This window comes from Oncorhynchus masou, chromosome 13 (assembly GCF_036934945.1).
Source record: "Oncorhynchus masou masou isolate Uvic2021 chromosome 13, UVic_Omas_1.1, whole genome shotgun sequence".
Lineage (NCBI taxonomy): Eukaryota > Metazoa > Chordata > Actinopteri > Salmoniformes > Salmonidae > Oncorhynchus > Oncorhynchus masou.
The window spans coordinates 19800130-19817781 of NC_088224.1; the positions used below are offsets into that span (position 1 = coordinate 19800130).

At 42.3% G+C, this 17652-nt stretch overlaps 1 protein-coding gene across 1 annotated transcript; it reads left to right on the forward strand.

Moving 5' to 3' along the window:
* The first annotated feature begins 2221 nt into the window (after positions 1 to 2221).
* On the forward strand, positions 2222 to 14756 carry LOC135551889 (cytochrome c iso-1/iso-2-like). Its single transcript, XM_064983162.1, has 3 exons — positions 2222 to 2490; positions 8872 to 9087; positions 12725 to 14756. Exons 2-3 carry the CDS (start codon positions 8919 to 8921, stop codon positions 12868 to 12870), a joined length of 315 nt encoding a protein of 104 aa, XP_064839234.1. The 5' UTR covers positions 2222 to 2490; positions 8872 to 8918; the 3' UTR covers positions 12871 to 14756.
* Positions 14757 to 17652: the final 2896 nt, after the last annotated feature.

Sequence of the window (17652 nt, forward strand, 5' to 3'; positions counted from 1 at the left end):
ACTGGAAACTAATTTGTTTCAAACTGGAGCGGAGCTCTAGCAAAGCATGACTACTCCATAGCACGCTCTCTAGCGCCCCGGTGTGGAAGAACTTGACTGGCCTGCGCAGAACACTAACCTCAACCCTATCGAACATCTTTGGGATTAATTGGAACGGCGACTGTGAGCCAGGCCTAAATGCCCAACATCAGTGCCCGACCTCACTACTGATCTTGTGGCTGAATGAAAGCCTGCAGAAATGTTCCAGCATCTAGTGCAAAGTCTTCCCAAAAGAGGGGAGGCTGTTATAGCAGAAAAGGGGGGGACCAACTCCATATTAATGCACATTATTTAGGAATGAGATTTTCGACAAGCAGGTGTCCACATGCTTTTGGTCATGTAGTGTAGCTAATATGATGACCTAATACATTACACCAAGGCCTATCTTTACCATCTGATGAACTCATAATGGAGCCGCGGTGTGAATGGTGTCATACATTATATTCACCATGATCAACATCGTAAAGTGATGTAGACAATACAATGAAAAAAGATTTTGGGAAAAATGAAAGTGAACACAGGCCGGGGTCATTGTTGGCCGGGCTACAGGGAGTTTGGCAAGGCAAAGAGAGTGACAGAGGGGGTCTGAAGTGATTCACTGAACCGTCCTTATGAGACGGCGACCTCTCGTGAGAGCTCCCTCCCAAAATAAGTACTGGCATCTATTTCAATCCGAGTCAAGCACAGTACTTAGCTAATGATAGATAGGTCAGTGTAATAGCTAGACCATGTGAGTGCGGGGTCATATCACTTCCCACTGGGCACAGATGTCAGTTCAACGTCTAGTTTTGATTTGTCAACTAACATGAAATCAAAAAAACACTTCGCCATGCCATTGGATTTAGGCTAAAAGTTAGGTGAAAAAACGACAAAATTCCCTTACATTGATGATTTTCTGCAAAGGCAATCAGTTTTCCACATTGATTCAATGTCATGACATAGATACATTTTTTAATGATGTGGAAACACTGTTGATTCAACCAGTTTCTGCTCAACCTGTTACTGTAAAGGGTGTATTGCAGCAGAGGCTCCAGAGGAGTATACAGTGTAGCTAGCAAGGCCTCTGGAGTTCACATTCAGAAGTATTGCCTCACATGAAGAGTGCACTCTGTAGGCTTCCTCCACACAGGCTGGGAAGTCCCCGGCAGAGCGAAGTGAGACACCCCATTTCCTGGTCCCAGAATGCACTGAGACACCCGCAAGGGACACTTCCACTATGGCTACAGAGGAAACATCCTACCTGAGTAATTAGAAAATACAACTAACCTAGAATCAATCAATAACAACCTAAAGTCAATAAATATTGACATATTACATGTACTCAAATATATATTTTTAAAGGGACTGCACTAAATCTGTAAAGCTAAAGCATTACAGATTCCGGGATAGAAATGTGAAGGGGTTTTCTGATTTAGCCAATGTTTAATGTTAGTACAGTCTCCGCTAACACCTCGATCACACCGTCATTGCATTTTGGTACACCAGAATAAATGAAACGCTGCATTTGCCCTGCAGCATTGCTTTGAACAGGCAGTTGCAGTGCGTTCGGGGGGAGGCATATGTTGGACTGATCAAACCTATGTGTCAAACTGTATGTGTAGACGGCTTGGCAGAAATGGTAGCAGAAGGTGAATGTTGAACTTTTGTTGCCTTTTAGCTATTTTACACAGCATTGTATGTCATATAACTAGATAGCTATCTACGCTTTTAAGAGAGCGCTTTTCAATTGGCATCTCGCCAATCGGGTAACTTTTGTTGAGGGTTGTTTGGGTCCCAATCGGTTCTGTTGGAGATTCAGGACTCATTCTACAGGACCGACGCCGTGACAGCCATGTCACTGGCAGGCGACAGGCACACACACATACATGCACACACACCCACACAAACGTGTGTGTACACCACACACATATACACACACACATTCCAAACATCTAGCTGTGTGGTTTCCTTCTACATGAAGAGAGATACCTTACAAAGTACAAGAAACAAAGACTCGGTAATTTGTTTTACTGTCAACAAAATAATCATTTGGTTGCAAACATTAATAGCTACCAATTTCTAGTCCCTTTTCTGCCTGCTATATCTTAGTTTTCCAATGTTTCACACAAGTCTATCATTCCTACAACTGTTTCAGTTATTCAATAGGTTTAATAGGCTTACCATAGGAAATGGGTGTGACTCGCAAAGCTGGCATCGCTTCCAATATATTGCTCAATCGACGCGCTTATAAAATATATTTTTTTCAGCATGGTGATTCATGGATTATTCAACAGGGATCGTCGTGAAATTTGAGAAAGTTGTGTTTGGCAGCTTTACTTTCCAATACTAATGGGTTTTCTTGGGGCGTAGCCACGAGACGGTACAGATTATGCACTGTGTCAAGTTTCTGACACACTTTTTAAAGGTGGGGTAATTTACCTGAGAATCAGACACACTTTCATCTTCCAACAGGTGAGCTTCTGTTTGTTGCCTTTACCTCTTCATGAAAACATTTAGATAACTATTATCTATTCATCCATTTTTTGGAGTTTGTGCTATTCAAAACGTACCAACAACTATCAATTGTAGGTGTTTCCTATTCTCTCTGTTTTTGTAGCCTTCAGTCGAAACCGAAACAACATTTTGTGAATATCTATATAGTTCTCTGGATACAACATTTTTTCCGGATTAAATGTACTTGGTATTTTCCTACCTGAGGTGGGCGTTAACGCAACTTGGTCTCAGAGCATTTCACATTATTCTGTAACTAAATAAGAGATACTCCATTTAGTGTGATATGTTCTGTTTTGTATGGTCACCAAGGATACAAGTCAGTATCCATTGCCCATTTATGTCAGAGGATGTTGGGGGGATGCTGCTCCTTCAGATAAGTTTCTGTTTGCCAGGGCATAAGCATCTGCCTCTGATTCCAAGGGTTTCTAGTTTGAATCCAGCAATAAAAAGTTGTTTTTGAGATTTATGTTTTAAGCCTTTCCAAAACTTTAACCCTTAACTTAACCATTTGGAGTTAATGCCTAACCTTAATATTTCAGCATTAATGCCTGAACTTAACCCTAACGTTAAAATTAAAACTTAAACTTAATCTTAAACACTTTGAAATTTGACATTGGCAACAGCTTCGACATTTAAGAAACATTAATGAACATCTAATTAGGGTTAGGGGTTAAGGTTAGGAGTTAGGTTGAAGAGTTAAGGTTAGGGTTAGGGGAAGGGTTAGCTAACATGCTAAGCAATTGCAAAGTAGATTAAAGGAGTAAGTAGTTATAAAGTTGCTAATAAGCTAAAATTGTCCATGTTGAGATTCGAACACACATGCTAAACATTTGCATTATACGCTGACCTATCCACCCGACTAACCACCCTCCTTTCACCCTCCACTATGTTTAACAGCAGAGAATACCCCCTAAATTATATTCTTTCAACTTGAAATTTGATTACTTTTCCTAGAGTGACCACAACATTAGAAAAAGTGAAACATCACCTTTGTTCATATTTCCATGAAAGCTGTACAACACCAGGGTACAAATATTGTCTTATGGTCATTTTTGACCTGGCAGTTCTAAAATAATTTACACACCGCAAAAACCACACACACACACACACTTAGATTATGTGTGCTACTGATTGAACTCAGCCAGCAGCTCCTGAAGAGGAAGATCACAATGGTTGCCACAGTTAGAAAGAACAAGCCTGATCTCCCCCTGCACTCCTTGCAACAAGGGGGAGAGAGGCCTTCTCATCAACGTTTGCCTTCACCCCCACCACCACCACTCTAGTTTCTTACCTCCCAAAGAGAAACAAGAATGTGGTCCTCCTGAGCACACTGCACAAAACGGCTGAGATCAGTGATCGTGAGGACAGGAAGCAAGCCATCATCCTGGACTACAACCACAACGAAGGAGGCGTGGACAACCTGGACAAGATGATTGGAACTTACAGCTGCGGGAGGATGACTGCCTGCCAGCTCCTGGTCATCTTCCAAAACATCACTGATGTGTCCTCATATATTGCCTTCGTGATATGGAACAAGATCAACCCTACCTGGATGCCTGATAAGCGGAACAAGAGGAGGGTGTTCCTGGAGCAGCTGGCAAAGGCACTTGTAACCCCACAGATTCAAAGAAGGGAGCGCCTCCCCCACACTGCAACCTCTGCAGCGCTTGTGAAAGCTGTTCAGGGGTCTGAATCTTGTCCTGATCCACCTGAGGCTGCGGCTGGGACAGGCAAGAGAAGGATCTGCCAATTTTGCCCCCCCAAAGAAGGACTGTAAAACAAACACTATGTGCTGCACATGTGAGAAATATATCTGCAAAGTCAATGCACACACACTTGCATACTATCCTACATGTGCTAATTAGAGTTGATGGATTTATGTTCTTCATGTTTTTGTTTTGTATCTATTATCATATTTTAATATTATTTATTGTTGTGGTTCCCACACCTTTTGAGTGGGGGCAATGGTTAAAAAATGGGAGAAGACTAGTATTTTGCAGTTTAATACCTCATTGTACAGTATATACAGTTGAAGTAAGTTCACATACACTTAGGTTGGAGTCATTAAAACTCATTTTTCAACCACTCCACAAATTTCTTGTTAATTTACAAACTATAGTTTTGGCAAGTCGGTTAGGACATTTAGTTTGTGCATGACACAAGTCATTTTTCCAATAATTGTTTACAGAGAGATTATATCACATATAATTCACTGTATCACAATTCCAGTGGGTCAGAGGTTTACATACACTACGTTGACTGTGCCTTTAAACAGCTTGAAAATTACAGAAAATGATGTCATGGCTTCAGAAGCTTCTGATAGACTAATTGACATAATTTGAGTCAATTAGAAGTGTACCTGTGGATGTATTTAAAGGCCTACCTTCAAACTCAGTGCCTATTTTCTTGAAATCATGGGAAAATCATGGGAAAATCCAAAGAAATCAGCCAAGACCTCAGAAAAACAATTGTAGACCTCCAAAAGTCTGGTTCATCATTGGGAGCAATTTCCAAATACCTGAAGGTACCACACTCATCTGTACAAACAATAGTACGCAAATCAAATCAAAATCAAATAAAATGTTATTTGTCACATACACATGGTTAGCAGATATTGATGCGAGTGTAGCAAAATGCTTGTGCTTCTAGTTCCGACTGCAGTATTAACCAACGAGTAATCCAACAATTCCACAACTACTACCTTATACACACAAGTGTAAAGGGATAAAAAATATGCACATAAAGATATATGAATGAGTGATGGTACAGAATGGCATAGGCAAGATGCAGTAGATGTTATAGAGTACAGTATATGCATATGAGATGAGTAATGTAGGGTATATAAACATAAAGTGGTATAGTTTAAAGTGGCTAGTGATACATGTATTACATAAAGATGGCAAGATGCAGTATATGATATAGATGACAGTATATACATATACATATGAGATGAGTAATGTAAGGTATGTAAACATTATATTAAGTGGCATTGTTTAAAGTGGCTAGTGATACATTTTTACATTAATTTCCATCAATTTCCATTATTAAAGTGGCTGGAGTTGAGTCAGTATGTTGGCAGCAGCCACTCAATGTTAGTGGTGGCTGTTTAACAGTTTAATTGCCTTGAGATAGAAGCTGTTTTTCAGTCTCTCGGTCCCTGCTTTGATGCACCTGTACTGACCTCACCTTCTGGATGATAGCGGGGTGAACAGGCAGTGGCTCGGGTGGTTGTTGTCCTTGATGATCTTTATGGCCTTCCTGTGACATCGGGTGGTGTAGGTGTCCTGGAGGGCAGGTAGTTTGCCCCCGGTGATGCGTTGTGCAGACCTCACTACCCTCTGGAGAGCCTTACGGTTGTGGGCGGAGCAGTTGCCGTACCAGGCGGTGATACAGCCCATCAGGATGCTCTCGATTGTGCATCTGTAGAAGTTTGTGAGTGCATTTGGTGACAAGCCGAATTTCTTCAGCCTCCTGAGGTTGAAGAGGCGCTGCTGCGCATTATTCACAACGCTGTCTGTGTGGGTGGACCATTTCAGTTTGTCAGTGATGTGTACGCCGAGGAACTTAAAACTTACCACCCTCTCCACTACTGTCCCGTCGATGTGGATAGGGGGGTGCTCCCTCTGCTGTTTCCTAAAGTCCACAATCATCTCCTTAGTTTTGTTGACGTTGAGTGTGAGGTTATTTTCCTGACACCACACTCCGAGGGCCCTCACCTCCTCCCTGTAGGCCGTCTCGTCGTTGTTGGTAATCAAGCCTACCACTGTAGTGTCGTCCACAAACTTGATGATTGAGTTGGAGGCGTGCATGGCCACGCAGTCGTGGGTGAACAGGGAGTACAGGAGAAAGCACCCTTGTGTGGGCCCCAGTGTTGAGGATCAGCGGGGTGGAGATGTTGTTACCTACCCTCACCACCTGGAGTGGCCCGTCAGGAAGTTCAGTAGTCAGTTGCACAGGGCGGGGTCGAGACCCAGGGTCTTGAGCTTGATGACGAGTTTGGAGGGTACTATGGTGTTAAATGCTGAGCTGTAGTCGGTGAACAGCATTCTCACATAGGTATTCCTCTTGTCCAGATGGGTTAGGGCAGTGTGCAGTGTGGTTGCGATTGCGTCATCTGTGGACCTATTGGGGCGGTAAGCAAATTGGAGTGGGTCTAGGGTGTCAGGTAGGTTGGAGGTGATATGGTCCTTGACTAGTCTCTCAAAGCACTTCATGATGACGGAAGTGAGTGCTACCGGGCGGTAGTCGTTTAGCTCATTTACCTTAGCTTTCTTGGGAACAGGAACAATGGTGGCCCTCTTGAAGCATGTGGGAACAGCAGACTGGGATAAGGATTGATTGAATATGTCCGTAAACACACCAACCAGCTGGTCTGCGCATGCTCTGAGGACGCGGCTGGGGATGCTGTCTGGGCCTGCAGCCTTGCGAGGGTTAACATGTTTAAATGTTTTACTCACGTCGGCTGCAGTGTAGGAGAGCCCGCAGGTTTTGGTAGCGGGCCGTGTCAGTGGAACTGTTGTCCTTAAAGAGAGCAAAAAAGTTATTTAGTCTTTCTGGGAGCAAGCCATCCTGGTATAAACACACAGGTATAAACACCATTGGACCACACAACTGTCATACCGCTCAGGAAGGAGACACGTTCTGTCTCGTAGAGATGAGCATACTTTGGTGTGAAAAGTGCAAATCAATCCCAGAACAACAGCAAAGGACCTTGTGAAGATGGTGGAGGAAACAGGTACAAAAGTATCTATATCCACAGTATCGACAGAACTTGAAAGGCTGCTCAGCAAGGAAGAAGTCACTACTCAAAAACTGCCATAAAAATGCCAGACTACGGTTTGCAACTGCACATGAGGAAAAATATTGTACTTTTTGGAGAAATGTCCTCTGGTCTGATGAAACAAAAATAGAACTGTTTGGCCATAATGACCATCGTTTTGTTTGGAGGAAAAAGGGGGAGGCTTGCAAGCCGAAGAACACCTTCCCAACTGTGAATCACGGGGGTGGCAGCATCATGTTGTGGGGGTGCTTTGCTGCAGGAGGGACTGGTGCACTTCACAAAATTGATGGCATCGTGATATGTGGACATATTGAAGCAACTCCTCAAGAGAAAATGGCTGAAGGACAACAAAGTCAAGGTTTTGGAGTGGCCATCACAAAGCCCTGACCTCAATCCTATAGAACATTTGTGGGCAGAACTGAAAAAGCGTGTCCGAGCAAGGAGGCCTACAAACCTGATTCAGTTACACCAGCTCTGTCAGGAGGAATGGGGCAAAATTCACCCAGCTTATTGTGGGAAGCTTGTGGAAGGCTACCCGAAATGTTTGACCCAAGTTAATGCTACCAAATACTAATTGAGTGTATGTAGACCTCTGACCCACTGGGAATGTGATGAAAGAAATAAAAGCTTAAATAAATAATTCTCTATTCTGACATTTCACATTCTTAAAATAAAGTGGTGTTCGTAACTGACCCAAGACAGGGAATTTTTACTATGATTATCTATCAGGAATCGTGAATTCTGAGTTTTAAATGTATTTGGCTACAGTGTATGTAAACTTCCATCTTCAACTGTAAGAATATATCACTGTGTTGCCGTTCTTGTTTCCCTTCATTAAAATGCATTCAAAACAACTGTCTGCACATTTCTGATACTTTCTTAGGCTATTCAAGTGCCATCTCTTGCTAAAAAAAATGTATGTTTACACCGATACAGTACCTTTAGCAATAATAATAATAAACCCCTGCTTTAGTAAAGAAATCAATTATTACAGGTGGGTTGTAATAAAAACAAGTGGTGTCCACTGATTAAATGCAGTCTTTCTGCAGTGTAAAGAGGGAAAACCCAGACATTCATGAAGTTTGTGATGAATGACAGGTTGTTTCTTCATGCAAAATATATTTGGGGTTTAAAATTCAATTAAGCTGCTATATTTTAAGGGTTTATAGAAGGCGGGTTATTTTTTACCCTTGGGACAAGGGGAGTATACAGAATGTTAAGACTACACAAGGGTTAAGTAACCTTCTGTCTTATGTAACCATACAAAACATAACATATCATACTAATTTGAGTAATTTGGATTTACATTTACTATAATACGTCTAGTCTATTAGACCAGGCTGGTTAATAACTGGGTTCTTGACTGTGCAAGGTGTGAAAATGTTCCACACACAAAATATAGTGACATCATTGGGAGAAATGGGACATGTCAGTACTAATCAAGGACACATATCCTGACATGCATACCATAGGTTATATATTGGTGTCACGAGGCTACATGTAACTACACTAAATGTAGCTTGTTTCCATAATTGCTACTCAAACTTTGTTTTATTTAGGCAGACAGCAGAGTTCTCTCTCTGTCCAGGACAGAGAGCAAGTTGCAATGGGGGACACAGAGAAAGGGAAGAAGGCTTTTGTCCAGAAGTGTTCCCAGTGCCACACGGTGGAAGAGGGGGGACGACACAAGGTGGGACCAAACCTCTGGGGCCTGTTTGGCCGGAAGACAGGACAGTCACCTGGATACTCCTACACACAGGCCAACACCAACAAGGGTAAGGGTCACTCTGTGTGTGTGTCTGTGTGTGTGTGTGTGTGTGTGTGATTACATGTGTGTGTCAGTGTCAATTTTCATAATTAGCACATCTGTATGGATGACACTTTCTCTCTATCCGCCAGAGGGAACTCCTCTGGACCGTACCTTTGGTACTGATGACCACGCGCTAAGAGACAGAGGAGACTTTTGTATATATTTTTTTTAACCTTTATTTAACTAGGCAAGTCAGTTAAGAACAAATTCTTATTTTCAATGATGGCCTAGGAACAGTGGGTTAACTGCCTGTTCAGGGGCAGAACGACAGAATTGTACCTTGTCAGCTCGGGGATTCGAACTTGCAACCTTTCGGTTACTAGTTCAACGCAAGATAATCATAAGAGGAATGGTTTGACAATATCTCATGTAGTGGATACCAATTAAGTATTCGGAAACGTAGAGTAGCAGTGTGTGATTGTCATTAGTGGAGCACTGGTACATTTCCACTGTGTCTTACAGTCTGACAGTCAGATACAGCTACATGTCTGGACAGGCAGGATAGACTGTCAGATGGAGCTACATGTCTGGACAGGCAGGTTAGACTGTCAGATACAGCTACATGTCTGTACAGGCAGGATAGACTGTCAGATACAGCTACATGTCTGGACAGGCAGGATAGACTGTCAGATACAGCTACATGCACTTCTCAGCCTTCACATAAAGACAGTTGGCGCTGAAAACCTGTGCTGAACATGAATCGAGAGAGACGGTGCAGGATCTCGAAGGCTGAGGACATCAGGGCGTTACGAAGGTATGGGCGCAGGGACCTTGCTTCTGAACAAAAAAACCCCGCTCCGGCGGGAGAGGAGGAGACTATGGTACCGGCGTCGAGCGAAACCGACAAATAATCCTCGAGAGCCTTACGTTCGGACAGGCAGGATAGACTGTCAGATACAGCTACATGTCTGGACAGGCAGGATAGACTGTCAGATGGAGCTACATGTCTGGACAGGCAGGATAGACTGTCAAATACAGCTACATGTCTGGACAGGCAGGATAGACTGTCAGATGGAGCTACATGTCTGGACAGGCAGGATAGACTGTCAGATGTAGCTACATATCTGGACAGACAGGATAGACTGTCAGATGGAGCTACATGTCTGGACAGGCAGGATAGACTGTCAGATACAGCTACATGTCTGGACAGGCAGGATAGACTGTCAGATGGAGCTACATGTCTGGACAGGCAGGATAGACTGTCAGATGGAGCTACATGTCTGGACAGGCAGGATAGACTGTCAGATGTAGCTACATATCTGGACAGACAGGATAGACTGTCAGATGGAGCTACATGTCTGGACAGGCAGGATAGACTGTCAGATAGCTAGTCTGGACAGGCATGTCAGATGCTACATGTCTGGACAGGCAGGATAGACTGTCAGATGGAGCTTAATAGGAGTAGGCAGAGCATCTCTCGACGGACATGAAGACCCAAAAGCGGTTTTAACAGAAAACAGAGTTCTTTAATGAAAAACAGGAATGGCATCTGGACAGGCAGGATAGACTGTCAGATACAGCTACATGTCTGGACAGGCAGGATAGACTGTCAGATGGAGCTACATGTCTGGACAGGTAGGACAGACTGTCAGATGGAGCTACATGTATGGACAGGCATTATAGACTGTCAGATGGAGCTACATGTCTGGACAGGCAGGATAGACTGTCAGATGGAGCTACATTTATGGACAGGCAGGATAGACTGTCAGATGGAGCTACATGTCTGGACAGGCAGGTTAGACTGTCAGATGGAGCTACATGTATGGACAGGCATTATAGACTGTCAGATGGAGCTACATTTATGGACAGGCAGGATAGACTGTCAGATGGAGCTACATGTCTGGACAGGCAGGTTAGACTGTCAAATACAACTCTTTCTTGAACTGCATTGTTGGTTAAGGGCTTGTAAGTAAGCACTTCATGGTAAGGTATACTACACCTGTTGTATTCGGTGCATGTAACAACTAAAGTTTGATTTGATTTGATACCTGAACAGTAAAATATAACAGTAATCCTTAGTGTGGGGACTGAAACCTGAACAGTAAAATAGGGCAGAAAGCCTTACTGTGGGGACTGAAACCTGAACAGTAAAATAGGGCAGAAAGCCTTACTGTGGGGACTGAAACCTGAACAGTAAAATAGGGCAGAAAGCCTTACTGTGGGGACTGAAACCTGAACAGTAAAATAGGGCAGAAAGCCTTACTGTGGGGACTGAAACCTGAACAGTAAAATAGGGCAGAAAGCCTTACTGTGGGGACTGAAACCTGAACAGTAAAATAGGGCAGAAAGCCTTACTGTGGGGACTGAAACCTGAACAGTAAAATAGGGCAGAAAGCCTTACTGTGGGGACTGAAACCTGAACAGTAAAATAGGGCAGAAAGCCTTACTGTGGGGACTGAAACCTGAACAGTAAAATAGGGCAGAAAGCCTTACTGTGGGGACTGAAACCTGAACAGTAAAATAGGGCAGAAAGCCTTACTGTGGGGACTGAAACCTGAACAGTAAAATAGGGCAGAAAGCCTTACTGTGGGGACTGAAACCTGAACAGTAAAATAGGGCAGAAAGCCTTACTGTGGGGACTGACACACTGACTTGTTAATATGTATATACTGTATTCTAGGCCACTCCGACATTGCTCATCCTAATATTTATATATTTCTTAATTCAATGATTTTACTTTGAGATGTGTGCATTGTTGTGAATTGTTAGATACTACTGATTTTATTTGATTTGACTGACAAACTGGCTGTCCAGTGTCTTTATATATTTTGTCAGATGTTACTATTGAATACTGAAATATAATTACAAGCATTTCATAAGTGTCAAAGGCTTTTATTGACAATTACATGAAGTTGATGCAAAGAGTCAATATTTGCAGTGTTGACCCTTCTTTTTCAAGACCTCTGCAATCCCTGGTATGCTGTCAATTAACTTCTGGGTCACATCCTGACTGATGGCAGCCCATTCTTGCATAATAAATGCTAGGAGTTTGTCAGAATTTGTGGGTTTTTGTTTGTCCACCCGCCTCTTGAGGATTGACCACACGTTCTCAATGGGATTAAGGTCTGGGGAGTTTCCTGGCCATGGACCCAAAATATTGATCTTTTGTTCCCCACTCCACTTAGTTATCACTATGGCAAGGTGCTCCATCATGCTGGAAAGGCATTGTTCATCACCAAACAGTTCCTGGATGGTTGGGAGAAGTTGCTCTCGGAGGATGTGTTGTTACCATTCTTTATTCATGGCTGTGTTCTTAGGCAAAATTGTGAGTGAGCCCACACCCTTGGCTGAGAAGCAACCCCACACATGAATGGTCTCAGGATGCTTTACTGTTGACATGACACAGGACTAATGGTAGCGCTCATCTTGTCTTCTCCGGACAAGCAACTTTGCAATTAATTGCAATTCGTCTGATCACTCTTCATAACATTCTGGATTATATGCAAATTGCCATCATACAAACTGAGGCAGCAGACTTTGTGAAAATTCTTATTTGTGTCATTCTCAAAACTTTGGGCCATGACTGTACATAAGTACATAAGTACACATCTTCATTACAAACCATGTTTCTCATTCTCTCTCTCTCTGTTCCTCTGTTGTAGGTATAGTCTGGGAGGAGAAGACACTAATGGTCTATCTAGAGAACCCTAAGAAGTACATCCCAGGTACCAAGATGATCTTTGCTGGTATCAAGAAGAAGAAAGAGAGAGAGGACCTGATAGCCTATTTAAAGGATGCCACTTCGTAGACAGACACACATCATACTGTACACACACACACACACACACACACACACACACACACACACACACATTTCCTTCCTATACATGCACACCTCTCTAACACACACCTGTCATTCTCTACTAACTTACTCCCACTCCTGGTACACATGTTCTTCTGACACACCCAAGGACACACCTCAATACACACACAAACATACAGCACACACTACTGTACACTACCACACACACTACAACACACGCTACCATACACACTACCACACACACACACACTACTATACACACTACCACACACACTACCATACACACTACCACACGCACACACACTACTATACACACTACCACACACACTACCAAACACACGCTACCATACACTACCATACACACTACCACACACACTACCACACACACTACCACACACACTACCACACACACACGCTACCATGCACACTACCACACACTACCATACACACCACCACACAATACCACACAATACACAGGAGGTTGGTGGCACCTTTACTGTGGAGGACAGGCTTGTTGTAATGGCTGGAGTGGAATAGTTGGAACGGTGTCAAACACATCAAACACATGGAAACCATGTGCCATTCCAATGTGCGTTCAAGACATTATTATGAGCCTTCCTCACCTCAGCAGCCTCCTGTGATACACTACCTTACACTAACATGAACAAACATACAGCATTCATCTTGGAGGAGGCTGAACATACTGAGAGGATTCTCCACTCGTATTCATTTGTCTTCCCGTTAATGTTTTATACTTGTTCTAGTGCTAAGGCATGTGCATACTCACTTTGTTCTTGTCTCTTTTAGAAAATGTTGTTGTCTAAGAAAGTGGTTGTGTTTCTAATTACGGTTGAGGAATTTTCCAGAAAACTCTGAACAGATGTATTATAAAAATAGAGCCGTTTAAATGTAAAAGTCTGAATCTTTCTCAGTCACGTAGGGATGAGATAGATGTGTAATATGAGCTTGTGCATCATACATACATTGGTGTGTGAAATCTCAGCAAAACTTTTGATCTCAAGTTAGAATTCAATCAAAAATATGCATTTGAAAGGGATACAGTGCCTTGCAAAAGTATTCATCCCCCTTGGCATTTTTCCTGTTTTGTTGCATTAAAACCTGTCATTTAAATTGATTTGGATTTCATGTAATGGACATACACAAAATAGTCCAAATTGGTAAAGTGAAATTAACATTTTCTTTCTAAAAAATACAACAAAAAACGGAAAAGTGATGCGTGCTTATGTATTCCCCCCTTTGCTATGAAGCCCCTAAATAAGATCTTACATCCCACAGAGCACCATTAAATCCATTCTTAAAACATTTAAAGAATATGGCATCACAACAAACCTGCCAAGAGAGGGCCACTCACCAACACTCACGGACCAGGCAAAGAGGGCATTAATCAGAGAGGCAACAAAGAGACCAAAGATAACCCTGAAGGAGCTGCAAAGCTCCACAGCGGAGATTGGAGTATCTGTCCATAGGACCACTTTAAACCGTACACTCCACAGAGCTGGGCTTTACGGAAGAGTGGCCATGAAAAAGCCATTGCTTGAAGAAAAAAATAATCAAACATGTTTGTTGTTCGTCAAAAGGCATGTGTGAGACTCCCCAAACATATGGAAGATGGTTGTTACGGATACAAGTGTCCTGTGTGTGTATCCTGTGTGTGTGTGTTTCTTTTCTCTCCTTCTCACTTCACAGGTGAAAATCATCACTCCCCAATCAGTCACCAATCATCAATCAGAAGACACACCTCCTGTTTCATACCCAATCCCTGTTCCTTTCCCTTTGTTTAAAAACCCTGTCAGTTGTTTGCTGTGGAGCTCAATCGCTCTGTAAATGCCATGTCTGTAGGTCTCTCTGTTTCATGCACCTCCATAGCACTTTGTCATCACCTGTGAGTATTGTTTTGGTTATGGTGTTTGTTTGTTTGTTTGTTTGCTGGTGGGAAAAGGGGGAACCAAGACAAGTCACCCATGGGCATACACTACCCGTAGGTAAACTTTGTTAAAAACACTAGTTAGAACTGGGCAGACCACCCACTGTATTTTTGGTTAGTTAGTTAGCTATTGTTAAAGTAGGCTAGTCTAGCTTAGGGGTGTTTTGGATGCTTATTGTTTCTTTCCTTGGGTCCAGCTCAGCCCCTTTTCCTGCTCCCCCCATCACCGCGTGTTTTACAATAAACCCTGAGTTTGACGGTAGATTTCAGTTGTCGTGGTTATTTCGTTCTCACTTTTACTTTGTCACTATTATGGATTGCATGAGTTATGTTACGGGTCTCATTGCCATCCCCCCTAGATTGTCGGGCCAAAAGGGATTCGTAACAATGGTACTCTGGTCAGATGAGACTTAAATGTAGCTTTTTGGGCTTTAATGGAAAACGCTATGTATAGCGCAAACCCAACAGCTCTCATCACCCGAGAACACCATCCCCACAGTGAAGCATGGCGGTGGAAGACAATGCTGTGGGGATTTTTTTCATCGGCAGGGACTGGGAAACTGGTTAGATTTGAAGGAATGAGCGAAAACTGGGTAGGGTAGCCTAGTGGTTAGAGCATTGGACTAGCAACCGGAAGGTTGCAAGTTCAAACCCCTGAGCTGACAAGGTACAAATCTGTCGTTCTGCCCCTGAACAGGCAGATAACCCACTGTTCCTAGGCCGTCATTGAAAATAAGAATTTGTTCTTAACTGACTTGCCTGGTTAAATAAAGGTAAAATAAAAAAAATCCAGAGATTTGAGACTGGGATGGAGGTTCACCTTCCAGCAGGACAATGACCCTAAGCATACTGCTAAAGCAACACTCGAGTGGTTTAAGGGAAAACATTTAAATGTCTTGGAATGGCCTTGTCAAAGCCCAGACCTCCAATTGAGAATCTGTGGTATGACTTAAAGATTGCTGTACACCAGCGGAACCTATCCAACTTGAAGGAGCTGGAGCAGTTTTGCCTTGACATATGGGCAAAAATACCCATGTGCCATGCTTATAGACGTACCCAAAGAGTCTTGCAGCTCTAATTGCTGCAAAAGGTGTCTCTGCAAAGTATTGACTTGGGGGGGTGAACAGTTATGCACGCTCAAGTTTTCTGTTTTTTTTTTGTCATATTTCGTTTGTTTCACAATAAAAAATATTTTGCATGTTCAAAGTGGTAGGCATGTTGTGTAAATCAAATGATACAAGCCCCCATTTTAATTCCAGGTTGTATGGCAACAAAATCGGAAAAATGCCAAGGTGTTGATTACTTTCGCAAGCCACTGTATCAAGCGATGTCTTTGCTGAACATTCCTGCTCACGTTTCTTAATGTAATTGTTTTATTTCTTTCTATTTAAAATGAGTCCTGAGCTGTACATTTGTGATATTATCATACTATGCTTGCTGCTTTGCTCTGAAATGTTTACTACTCTCTCAAATGGGTTTCATCCATAATGGCCGTCAATTTTTACCTTGTTTTTAAAAATCTATTCTTGTTAATGTCAGATTATGCAATGCCTTTTTAAAATTCTAAGTTTTCTTGCAAGGAAAGAAAATACGCTTAAAATACGATTATTGTGTAACATGGTTATAGACATCAACAGGATAGGCCTAATAGGCACTACTATCCAATGACCAGCAGAGAGCAGCATTTCATCACAAGAGAGAGCAGAGAAGACCTAGATGCAAAAACATGAACCATACCGCCTCCTAGAGGTCAACTGTCTCATTTTTTAATCATGAACTATTACAGTTGGAGTCATCTTTACAATGCCTTTGTCAAGCATTCCCTTTCTCAGTGTAAAGAATGCAACATGTTTGAGTTACATTAGTGCAGTGGTGGAAAAAGTACCCAATTGTCATACTTGAGTAAAAGTAAAGATACATTAATAGAAAATGACTCAAGTAGGAGTAAAAGTCATCCAGTAAAATACTACTAAAAGTCTACAAGTATTCAATATACTTAATTATCAAATGTAGATATAATTGAGAAACTTTTGTTATTGACCAAATACTTATTTTCCACCATAATTTGCAAATAAATTCATTAAAAATCCTACAATGTGATTTTTTTTTCTCATTTTGTCTGTCATAGTTGAAGTGTACCTATGATGAAAATTACAGGCCTCTCTCATCTTTTTAAGTGGGAGAACTTGCACAATTGGTGGCTGACAATACTTTTTTGCCCCACTGTATATCTGATTTGTATGGACCAACATCACATGCACACCAGCACTCAATGTGCACAAGGAGCAGCTCGAGCAACGACAGCATCAACACCTCATCCAAAAACATTTTGATGAATCAAAAATGTTATGTTGTGATGAAAATTATCTGCCTCAGCAACAATTATTTGAATAATTCAATGGATGTTTTGTGCACAAAGGTGATGACATAAGTGTCTTATTAGGAATTTTCAAATCTGACTTCTCTATGTGGCCGTCTACGGGAAATCTACCGAAGCGAAACTGTAGAAGCAGTAGAAACTGTACTTCTAAACCGAAACCCATGGAAAAAACCCTTGACGGACACCAAAACCAACAAAAACGTCACAAAATGTCATCATAATATATTCAGCAACTGTTCCGAACTGTTTTGGATGGGATGCATGCAGACGCCTTTACACCTATCCAATCTTGTCAGACCCACACAACTAACTAGGGGATAGGGGGCGACTGACTGTAGGATTGGGGCATGCCACTCAAGTTTCAATCACTTATGAACTCCCCTTCCTCAGGGCGGAGCTAGATAGCATTTGTGTCCAATCAGCATGTGGGAATCTAGCTGTG

Excerpts from the sequence above, each read along its gene's own strand:
- LOC135551889 (XM_064983162.1), top strand. The coding sequence starts at position 8,919 with ATGGGGGACACAGAGAAAGGGAAGAAGGCTTTTGTCCAGAAGTGTTCC. Across the intron at positions 9,088-12,724 it reads ACAGGCCAACACCAACAAGG|GTATAGTCTGGGAGGAGAAG; the intron begins GTAAGGGTCACT and ends CCTCTGTTGTAG.